The sequence below is a fragment of the Antennarius striatus genome, chromosome 17, assembly GCF_040054535.1.
Source record: "Antennarius striatus isolate MH-2024 chromosome 17, ASM4005453v1, whole genome shotgun sequence".
NCBI lineage: Eukaryota > Metazoa > Chordata > Actinopteri > Lophiiformes > Antennariidae > Antennarius > Antennarius striatus.
The window spans coordinates 15,410,460-15,421,878 of record NC_090792.1 but is presented as its reverse complement, the minus strand read 5'-3'; the positions used below and the strand labels follow the sequence as shown (position 1 = coordinate 15,421,878).

The following is an 11,419-nucleotide window of genomic DNA, read 5'->3' as shown; positions in this document are numbered from 1 at the left end:
TTCAGTTCCTGTAAAGCGAAATAGAACAAAATAAGTTTTTGACTTTGATGCAAATATTTGATGTACTGGTAGTAAATTCATGAATTATAAATAAACAAAGCTTAAAAGGTCTCCACATATTGAAATAATATGAATAACAGACAGTTATATTCATTATGAAAAGAAATGTTAGCCAATTGTAGGACTACAAGGTCCACAATGCACCATTTAATGGTCTCTCTGGAAGAAACATGGCTGCCTACAGACATCCGACAGTGTTATTTACGTTTGGTTTGTTACGTGTTTTAAGGCACACAGCTGAACAAATTCCACTTCATCTGACGCGATAGCTAAATTCTCTATCCACGGAATCAGTACATAAAATTTTGTGAAGAACGGTCATTTTTTCCCGGTTCTAGTGACACTGTTCACGTTGCCGATAGTCTATCACTTAAAATTTCCGCGGAGATGTCAAGCTACTTATCAGAGCCGGACTACGATTGATTTATATTTGTGTGTTAAGAACACGAAGGCGTGAGTCTAGTCAAACGCATCAGGGTTTGAGACGGTTGTAGTCGCTATGTTTTGCCCCGTCAAGTCTTCTTATTTTAGAGTCAGCCCGATCATTGTCAATAGAGAACTAGGGAAGACCAAGATGAGATAGCAAGAGGGCACATCGGAGTGGTGAAACACGGCTTAACACAAACACATCTGGGGGAAACCTGAGTTTAGTGCTTCACCCAGCATGTTTGGCAATCTTTTCGATCAAGAGGAGGAAGAAGAGGAGAACGGTTTCGCAGCTGCTTCCTCCACGGGGAGAGCTGCCAAGGTGGGAGACGAGCCACCTCCGCCCCGAGGAAAAAGCAGTTTGTGCGGCATCAAGAACCAAGGAGGGACCTGCTACCTCAACTCTCTGCTCCAGACGCTGCTGTTCACGCCAGAGTTCAGGGGTAAGACCGGGTTACATTTACTTGGAGAACACCAGGGAAACTAATGAATGGAGGCTAATACTCGCTGTTTTTGCAGAGAAGCTGTTCAGTCTGGGGCCAGAAGAATTAGGATGCCTGACAGACAAAGACAAGCCAGGGGCCAAAGTAAGTTTGATTACTTTATGTGTAAGTACTGATGCAAGATGTTTGTGATGTATAATTAGGTTTTTCCTCCTTGCAGGTCAGAGTGATCCCACTGGAGCTACAGAGATTGTTTGCCAGTCTGCTGCTGGTGGATCAGCAGAGCGCCTCTACTGCAGACCTCACTGATAGCTTTGGCTGGAACAGCGCTGAGGTCTGAGCCCATTATCTTTGTAAAGATTACTTTATCTTCAAGTCAATAAGGGCCTCTCAAAGCTGCACTCCAAACTGCAAATTATTTGGAATTCAATGCTATTTAATTGATTGGAAGAACCCAGCTAGGGAAGGTCGAAGTGACGGGCAATAAGTAGATAAAAGTTTTATGATGGGATTGAAATAGAGATGAGAGATAAGGAAAACTGTCCTGGTTTCTAGATGGTGACTTAGAAGTTTTAAAACTAGACTGATGGCAATCATACTTAAAGGACATGTTCAGTATAGTCAATAAAATGCATCTTAAAATTTCTAGTGTTTTTTTTTCTTTCTAATCCATTTAACCGACACTATTTTTCCGACAGTGCATTGCTCCAAGTAAATTGAGAACCTGCTGACATTGCCGATGAAGTACATCCAGAGGGTGTTGTCATTCTCTTTCAGGGAACAAACCAGCATGACGTGCAGGAGCTGAACAGGATTCTGTTTAGTGCCTTGGAGCACTCTCTCGTGGACACTTCTGGCAGTGCTTTTATCCAGCAGCTCTACCACGGCACCATCGCCAACAGCATTGTCTGCAAAGAGTGTGGCAATGTCAGCCAGAGACAGGTGTGTCAGTGTTTGCAGGCCTTCTCTTGCTAGTTCCTTTTATCAGACCAATTAAACACACCTGTAAATATAGTTTTGTCTTTGGTTCAGTAAAACTGGCATTGGATGAGAAATTTACATTGAATACAAAGATGACTAACCTTTTTGTTTTCTGTAGGAGGACTTCCTGGACTTGACGGTGTGTGTTTGTGGGATGTCCAGCCTGGAGGAGACTCTCTGGAACATGTTTGTGGAGGAAGAGCTGTTTGAGGGCAATAACCTGTATCGCTGTGCACAGTGTGACAGGCTGGTTACTGCTGCCAAGGTCAGTGCCACATATCAGACTGGGTCAACATAATAAAAAAGGGTGTGATATACAGACCTTTGAGACTTTAAAATCTGTAAATTTAAACAGTTTAATAAAAATTAGGAGCTAGATATGTAAAGAACTTATACTTCTTTTTCAGTTTTTCTTTTACATTTTTTATGTGTTTTGCTCCCACTCAGTCTGCCAAGCTTAAGAAGCTTCCTCCTTTCATTACCATGTCTTTGCTGAGATTCAGCTTTGACTTTGTTAAATGTGAGCGATACAAGGAGACGGGGCGCTACAATTTCCCCTTCACCATCAACCTACAGCCGTTTTGTGAACAGGTACTTTGCCTGACACGTTCTTAGATGTATAGGAATTTTCTTTGTTTCTAGTCTAGTGCTCACATAAGTTAATATGCTTCCTTACAGACGGATGGAGAGGACACTGATTACTCCTATGAGCTGTTCTCAGTGATTATCCATAAGGGTGGCTGCTATGGTGGCCATTACCATGTTTATATCAGGGATATTGATCAACTGGGCAAATGGGAGCCAACGGTAAGATAGTAAAGTTGTAAAAGTTTTTCCTTCATTCCTCATAAAATGCCTTAAAAGCAGGTAAATGCCAGATTTTTTTGATTTGCATTAGTGTCAGCATTTTATAATACTTCAGTAAAACTCTGTCAGTTTTTGAATGGCTTCTGTTTTGTTGTCAGGAGGAGGAATGTAAACTGAAGATCCAGAAAAAAGTGAAGGAGGAGGTCAAGAATGAAGTGTGTGGGCCAAAATTACAAGAGGATGACCCTCTGTCTGTCCTAACTGCGATTATTGCCCAGGTATGTTAACAGCCAATCTTAGAAGTGTGTTTTTTGTGTCTGAATTTTGGCTGTTTTTGTCTTTAAACTGTTTGATAGCTGTGGATAATTATTAGGTGATCTTGATTGCTTTTCTGCTAGGAGCCATCAAAGATTGTTCTGTTGGACCAACTGGGACAGAAACTCATGGATAAAATTGGTTCATCCTGGAGCAAAAAGTTCAGAAAACACTACGGTCCTATAGGAAAGGTATGGCTACTTTCTTTGTTTTAAATAATTCTGATGCTGTTTTTTTTAAATCTGGCTTCATTTGCAGATTATCTTTTTTTTTTCTTCCCATTTTTATGTTTTTTTCCATTTTCAATTTTAACAAATAACATCACAAGGGGGAGAAAAACAAAACAAAACAAAAACTAAACACACAAACAGGGCGAGTTTCCCTTGGGGGTCTTCAGCAGTCCTTCATACACACACCTACAAATTGAACGAGGCAATTAATCAGGCTACAGTGTATGATAACATTCAGGTGAAGTCAGATCTCACAGGTTTAGCATTTTCTGTCCCATTTGGACCAAATCTGGTAAAACTTATCTATTTGTACTTTAAGAGTAAAGGACTCTTGCTCTTGTAAGACCTCAAATCTCTGGAACACACCTTTGTTGACAAATGAGTAATATGAAGTTAAACCCTTAGAAATCCATCTTTTAAGTCGAATATCATTTTTGTTTGGTTTAAAGTCTGAGTCAAATGCAGATTGATTGTCTTTTAATTCTCTTTTTTGGTGTGTAGTTCCTGAAGTCCAACAACGACATTTTTATGTTGTTGTCCAACGGTACTCAAGTGACACTGAAGGCAAACACACCGGGCCCTGTGAAGGAACCTCTTGGCCTAGCAGAACACACCTTTGACTCTAACCATTCAACACATGCAGACCTTAGAGATGCGAAACAACAAGAGCCTGAAGACGGGGTATAAAACCAACAAGCACAGTTCAGCAAGAATGTGTGATCTAAAATGAAACTGAAGACTTTATTTAAGAAGAAAACAACACTCAGTTGTGTCCATTTTTCATCTGTGTGCCTGCTGGCCCTCTGTGGTTACTTTGATGCCTGTTTCTCACGGTGTTCCTCTTTTTCCTGTCAGCAGGGTAGCCACTGGTTTGACTTCAATGACTCCACAGTGACATCCATCAGGAAATCTGACATAGAGAAGCAATTCCAGGGCAAGGAGAGTGCATACATGCTGTTCTACAGAAAAACACAGCTGCACAGACCCAGCGAGGGTAATTCACTCTATGTAATACATTAGCATTGGAAACGAGTGTTGGATCTGAGAGGTAAATGGAGTGGAGGTGACATACGGAAGAGAACCCTTCAGCAATTTAGAATAGGAGTACTGTAATTAGACTCCGTTGAACAATAATTAATCGCTAGTATGATTTTGATAATATCGATTGTGTTATTATTGCAGTATGAATTATAATTGTTTGGATGTGAAGTACAGACAAGGTAAAATGTGTTTTGTTTTTCTTCTACACTCACAGCACTGAACAATCCCCGTTATAAAGTTCCTCCTCATCTCATCCAAGTGGCTCAGGAAGAAAACTTCAAACTCCAGCAGATGCGGTAAAAGAAACACACTTATATCACACAATCTCATTTTGTGAAGCTTTTAGCTGTTCGATAGCTTCTCAGTGCATTGATAACCAGAAAACAGATAAAGTAATTTACGCATTCACATAAATTGTTAATCACAATTGTTTTTTGTTTTATTTTTCAGAGACAGGTTTGAGGCTACGAACAACACTATAGAGCTACGTCTCCACCTGGCAAACTGTTACAGGATGGAGAATGGAGCGCTTCAGCCAATCAGCAAAGAATGGAATGGGAGCAGCACTCTGAGTTTTGACCGTAGGAAGACTGTGGGAGATCTTCGTTTATCTATTTATCAGGTAACATCATGTCCAAAATTACCAACTTAATTACCAACTTCATTTTTTTAAATGCATGTTAAATTTCTATATAGATGCAGGAACTGTGGGAAGGGGATATGGCTCTAACTATGGCCAAGAGTCTTCCTGCAGGTTTGCACCTGTATAACACCATTACAGGTGAGACGCTCGACATGCTTTCGGGAGATTAAAGGAGTTTTTGTCAGTGCTCTAACTACATTTTTTTTGTGTCATTCTTCACAGATGACAGCATTCCTCTGTACAGTGCAGGCATTCAGACAAACTCTGACCTGTTTGTGTGGAACGGCAAAGAGGTAAGAAGAAACTTACTCCTAAAGACTAAAACCTAATGCAAGAATATTTTTTTATCGTCAAACTGTTTTTGTCATAGATAAAATTGATTGTCAAATTTAATTATTGGCATAGTTGGGGTTTTTGTATATGTCTTTAGGCTGACAAAATTGATGCCAATCATATATATTAAAAAAGAAACATGTCAGGAAATGCAAAAATTGGCAAAAAAAATGCACAGTGCAGATATGGTTTAACATTTTTTGGCTTTAAGTTTATGACAGATGTTTTTAGAAGTGTATTTAAACTCAGTTTGATTAATATCAAGGCATTTGGTTTTTTTTGTACCTCTTCAGGTGTGCGGTGCGAGCGTCCTAACTGGAGCTGAGTGGGAGCCAGTGCTGCTGACTGTAGTTCGTCCCTTTTTGGAGCAAGATGGGGTGGAGTGTGAGGGGGGAAATGGAGGATTTGAAAATGGGGGAACTAGACTTAAAAAGGAAGAGAGAGGTTTTGCTGGTGCTGTGACGCTTGGGCAGGTGAGGGAGGCTTTAGGGGAGCCCAAGCAGATTTTGCTGTGCCAGGAACGTAAGGAAGGAAAAATAGGTGAGAAGGGGGAGGGAGGAGGAGGAGGGGCAACTGGATGGCAGCTGTTCCCCCCTGCTGACATGCAGCGGACGCTGAAGGAGCTGTCGCTGAAAGATGGAGATGCCTTGTTGGTGCTGGAGCCACAATCTTTGGACAGCAGGTGAATTTCTCTGCAGTAAATGCTTGGTCGCTTCGCGGTGCACCGGCGTCGCACCCGGAATGTACCCTGCCTCTCGCCCCAAGTCTGCTGGGATAGGCTCCAGCAAACCTGCGACCCGCAACATCGGAAGAAGCGGTTCATGAAAATGAATGAATGAATGAATGAATAAATGCTTGTGTTAAGTGTGTGTGTTTTACTGCGGTTGTCTCGTCTTGGTTCAGTGTGTTCACTCTAAATGGAGACATCGTCACCGTGACTACACCGTCTGACTGCCGATGGCTCCAGGTAGAGTTTCGACCACATGGAGGAGGAGAAGGAGGAGTAGGAGGGGAGGAAGAAGAGGAGAGAAGAAAGATTAAGGTTCCTGCTACAGGAAGTATGGTTAGTCAGTTGTTTGCTGCTGTGTTTTCTCTGCTTGTCATTCATGTGTATTTACGTTTATAAGTATCCTGTCATGTAGTCACATGTGATGTCTGTCTTACAGCTCCTGGGGGAGGTGAAACAGAGGGCCATGGAGGAGCTGCAGTTAAACAAGGAGCCCCCAGGCAAGCTGTTTGATGGTAAATAAGGCTGCCCCAGATCATGTGACTCACACATTATTCATTAGCAGTCAGTTATGTATACAATTTCAACAACACAGCAACAATATACATCCCTCAGGTCCATGAAATGTAATGCATTATTTGTTTTGATGTTAAGTGTGCTCGACTGAAGGGTCTTTATAGTCTGTACCACATTGAAATAACTGCCTACACTATTATTGGATAATGTTCTCTTAGCTGCTGTTGTTTTAGACACATTCTTAAATGTGCTGATTGTTGGTTCTGACTAGATGCACAGTTCTGTCTGAGGCAGGTGGACCGCACAGGGAAACTCCTTCCTCCAGGTACTATACCATTTCTTTTCTAAATAAATTTTATTGTTGTAGATCACTTAAGAACTGGGGATCCCCCATTATGACAAAATATTAAGACATGCATTCCCTGACACTGTCCCCTCATAAAATGTATAATCTGTACTCCCCCTTTTTCCAATAGTTATTTTGTCATCTGTTTTTGAAGTTTTACTAAGTGCACATGTTTTACCCTCCGCAGTGTGTGAGGAGCTGAGTGTTCGTGATGCAGGCGTGCGACTTATGACCACGCTTACACTCTGTCCTGGAAATGCCCCTAAGGCCTCACAGGTGTGTCTATTAATCTGAAATCGCCAGTAAAATGATGTACCTGCAGCTGCACGTATGAATGTTACAGAACCTTTTGAAATAAAATTAATGTGAGTTTTCCTGTTTGTGGCGCAGATTTTCTTGCACTTCTCTGTGGGAACAGCGCCCCCTGCTGGCATAGAGATGGACATCATTGTGGAAAACAGTTGCACTGTCAGAGAGGTGAAGAGAAAATGTACATTTATAATAATGGCAAATAATGTTTGCTTGTAGGACATGTTGGTACTTGAAAAATCAAAATTTTTTTGGTTGTTATTTTCAGTGTCTCAAGGCGATGCTGGACGCTGTTGGACTTGATGGTAAGATGGAATCAATTTTATTCTTCACTTTTAGTCTTTAATGCATTGCAGGCTCCTCCTTTGTGTTTAGTGTGTTACTGCAAACCAAAATTATCTTCAGGTAATTCTAGTCTAGTAGATTGTACGATACACTCCACTGTGTGTTTGCAGGCACCTGTTGGCACTTGAGTAGACTCGACTGGTGCGAGGAACTTGGAGAGCCACTTATGGATGAGGTGAGTTTTGATTTATGTGAACAATCAATCATTTTGAAAATCATTATCACAGAGACCTTTTTAATTTTCACGTTTTGTAGCAGTGGTGTTTCCCAACAAAATATATTAATAGAATATCATCTGCCAGCTGATAAAATATTGAAGGATGAAAGGAAATTTGCGTAAAGGAGGAATGTATTTAGAAATAAAAATCGCTCGCATGCCCAAACAAAATGTATGTTTGAAATACTAACTATGGAGTAATTGCTGCCAATTTTCAGGATGCTTCTCTGTCAGAAATGAAGATAATCAACGGAGAGACATTAATCATCGCAGAAGGACAGCTTCCTCCAAAGGTGCATTGATGACTTGGCTGGGGATTCATTGTATGCTATAACACAACTTCTCTCTTTAGCCTTATCTTATATTTTATGTTTTTATCAGGGTTTTCTCAAGCTGTCTGTGTGGTGGTGTGTGGATCCCGCGAACGCCGCCCAGCAGTTTAATCACGCTGACCATGGAAGCGCTGAGGAGCAAACAGTGGAGGTTTTACCGGAAAGACACAGTCGCTCACTTCCTCTCTGTTCTGACAACATGGCACAGCTGAGGAGTGTGGGACAGGTGGAGATATCAGAAGACGCCACCCTGGAGGATCTCAAAACTCAGGTAGAATATTAAGGCCACAGTGTGTCATTAAAATCGGGAGTTGACAGTCAAGTGAACTAGTTAGGTACCATTTTCAGCCTTAAAGTCATGAATGACCATAAATTTTAATTTTTTTTCTAACCAAACATTTAGTGACCTTGTTCTTACTATACTGCGTTGTGTATTTTTCAGGTGTTGACGCTGCCTGCCCTCCAGGATGTGTGCATACCTACCACTGCGTTCATGCGTGTGTGGCAGCTGGATGCATGGCAGCTTGCACGAATCCTCAGGGGACAACAATTGACACTGAAGTACGAATACTTCTACGGGTTTTATATCTTTATATGTGTAATTGATAGCTAAACAATTATTGATTGTTCATTATAGGGCTGTGTCATACAATGACAAATCGAAAGAAATTCTTTTGAATCATGTTTTTTTTAAATTTGGTCTGCTACAAATCATCGTGCTCTTTACAGTAAAGTACTGTAATTCTGTTCATGCATTATTACCAATCTATCACAGTATGATCATACTGCACAGCTAATTATAGATAATACAGGCATGTTATCTCCTGACCAGGAAACTAAAGCTGACCAGTGGTACAGACCTTTGTGTGCAACAGCTACTAAAAGAGGAAGATCTTGGGTGAGGTTTTGAACATGAAGTTTCTAATTTATAAAGAATGTTTCTTCATTGTGTGTGAAATGTAAAAAAGTCTTTGTCCTTCTATTACTAAGGCCCAGGGAGGTTTTGCTTCATGTGAAAATGGGAGTGCCAGGGGAGAGGTGTTACTACCCTGCAGAAGAGCTGGTATGGGATGCGTCCCGCGACTCCTCTCCTCACTCTCTACGTACTTGTCTGGCAGCACACTACGGCCTCTCCCCCGACACTCTGCTGTTGGCCAAATACCAACCTCCCAAACACTCGTGGGAAGAAATCTCAAACTGGGTAAAATGACGTCATTTCTTGTTTCTCCTTTTGTGTTAGTCGAGGGAAATCCATATGCATGCTGGCAGTCACTGTAATGCAAAGGCTGGTTCAGTAAATGATGGAGGTGTTCTTATCTAGTAGGACTAAAAAAGAAACTCAGCCTCAAACATTTACTTCATTATTTCGTCACAAAGTCTTAATATTCTTGTATGTTTTGCTAATTCTCATAGTCAGTGAATCATATGTTGTATTTACTTCAGAGCCAGCAGGTTTCCAAAAAGAAAAGGAAGAAGAAAGCAGAATCTCTGCTGGGTGCACCATTTCACTTTAAAGATGGCGACACAATCGGCGTCAAGGTATTGGTTTTAAAAACTAATCTGATTCAATGTTTTGAGAGAAACTGAATGTAATCTTAATATTTTCCAAGAATCTTCTGATTGACAACAACCGGGACTTTGTCACCCTTGACGATGAGCAGGCCCAGCAGAGGCTCAGGGAACAGGCAGAAGAACGCAGGAAAGGGTGAGATGTCACTGGCCATTCTGCCATTTTTTAGATATGCTTCACCTGTGACAGCAAAGTTACTGTAAAACATGTTGATTGTTCAACGTTTTATCCACGAAATGAAAGCTTATCCCTTTATTTTTTTGTTTGTTTTGCAGAGAGCAGGCTGCAGGCTGTAACGGCGTTGGGCCTCAGAAAAAGACTGCGCTGAACAAATTCAGGAAACCAGAGGTGGCGCTGTCAATCAATGTCGGCGTGTTCAGATAGCAGCCGAGTCCTTCAGCTGCACGGAGACAGAAGAACTACTTATTAAAGGACATTCACAAATACATAGTGCCACACTGTAAGACAATCCACTCATTAATCATGTGTTATTATTTTATCGTATTTATCGTAATTATTTAAACTCTGAATCAAACAGTAATTCCATCTCATTGGTCTAATTTGGTGACAGGAACAAAGTTAATATAATTTTGACTTCTTGATTTTCTGTTTAATAACAATTTACAGTAATTTGCATGATTCCATTGTGGATATCTCGTTTTCCTTTGTCCTCACCCTTTCTGTATTCTAACCAGGATACACACCTTTTGGTTTTTGTTTTTAAAAAATGAAGACATTTTGACGTTCATACGAATGGATTGTGTTGCTCATCAGTAGTTGATTTGTAACCTAAAATCGACAGTACAAGACCTGAGAAAACATTGCTGCTGATTTGTTTTTTCTTCCTTTTTTCTGTTAGCGGCTGGTGGTTATAGTAACACTTGTGCTAACAAGAGTTTGTGTTGTGGACTTTGTTGCATAGAAAAAGTAATTGGGGTAAAAAAAGAGGACTAAACTGTTGAGCATAAGCCAGCTGCTGCCAACTTCTGATAGGTTTAATTTGTTTAGTAAAGTAAACAACAATAGGAAGTCAAACTACATTAAGTCTCATTGTTTCTCATCATTTAATGTGTTTTAAGTGATGCTCATTTTTTTAATGACAAGCCATTGAGTGCCAAGAACAAAAGTCAATCACGATAATTTCCTTTCTGGTATTATTCCTCTTATTTATGAGAAAGTAAAGATCCCTGAGCTGCAACATGAGTTTTCATTAGAGAGTGTTTTGGGTTTTTTTTTCATATATAAACTTCAGGGATGTTATAATTTTATGCGAATCTAGAGACAAATTGTTTATACTGTATGAATTGCAAAATGTTTTTTACAGTGCTAGTTTTTTTTTTTATTACATGTAATCTGGCCTTGAGCTGTGCCAAGTTCAAATAAAATTTCTTTTTCCTCGACCAATGCAGGAAGCCTGATAATACACCCAGGAACATTGAGCTTTAATCATACGGTCTGTTATTATTTACTGGTGTTATTGATGAAATCTTTGCTAAGGTTAATAAAGACTCATCTGCCATTGTGACTGTAGACTACTGTATCAGTGTCAGATTGTATCTACAGGAAGTATTTTACTGAGATTAAAGTTTTGCGGTGGTATTTGTCAGTCATTTTGTATTCATTTTGCTCATTTGATCATTGATAATGATCCTAACAGCTTCAAAAGTTCAAAAACATTATTGTTTGCTCATCGTCCTTTCACCAGACATTGAAAAGCTTGTGAGAGACAATTGTTTTAGACATGGGACACTATGTACACTATAATGACCTACAAAACT

The 11,419-nt window shown here is 40.2% G+C and overlaps 1 protein-coding gene across 2 annotated transcripts; it reads left to right on the top strand.

Annotated features, from left to right (window-relative positions):
- The first annotated feature begins 231 nt into the window (after positions 1-231).
- Positions 232-11,368, top strand: usp40 (ubiquitin specific peptidase 40). Of its 2 annotated transcripts, none has more exons than XM_068338498.1 (31): positions 232-929; positions 1,006-1,073; positions 1,150-1,263; positions 1,707-1,871; positions 2,029-2,175; positions 2,358-2,501; positions 2,589-2,717; positions 2,876-2,995; positions 3,116-3,223; positions 3,764-3,943; positions 4,118-4,256; positions 4,518-4,599; positions 4,754-4,925; positions 5,000-5,084; positions 5,169-5,239; positions 5,573-5,961; positions 6,183-6,342; positions 6,446-6,521; positions 6,794-6,847; positions 7,056-7,144; positions 7,259-7,345; positions 7,446-7,482; positions 7,633-7,697; positions 7,958-8,032; positions 8,121-8,342; positions 8,514-8,632; positions 8,904-8,969; positions 9,062-9,272; positions 9,515-9,610; positions 9,682-9,776; positions 9,917-11,368. In XM_068338498.1, exons 1-31 carry the CDS (start codon positions 725-727, stop codon positions 10,023-10,025), a joined length of 3,879 nt encoding a protein of 1,292 aa, XP_068194599.1. In that variant the 5' UTR covers positions 232-724; the 3' UTR covers positions 10,026-11,368. The 2 variants fall into 2 exon arrangements, with proteins under 2 accessions (XP_068194599.1, XP_068194600.1); XM_068338499.1 differs by having other exon boundaries at positions 4,121-4,256; positions 9,917-11,367.
- Positions 11,369-11,419: the final 51 nt, after the last annotated feature.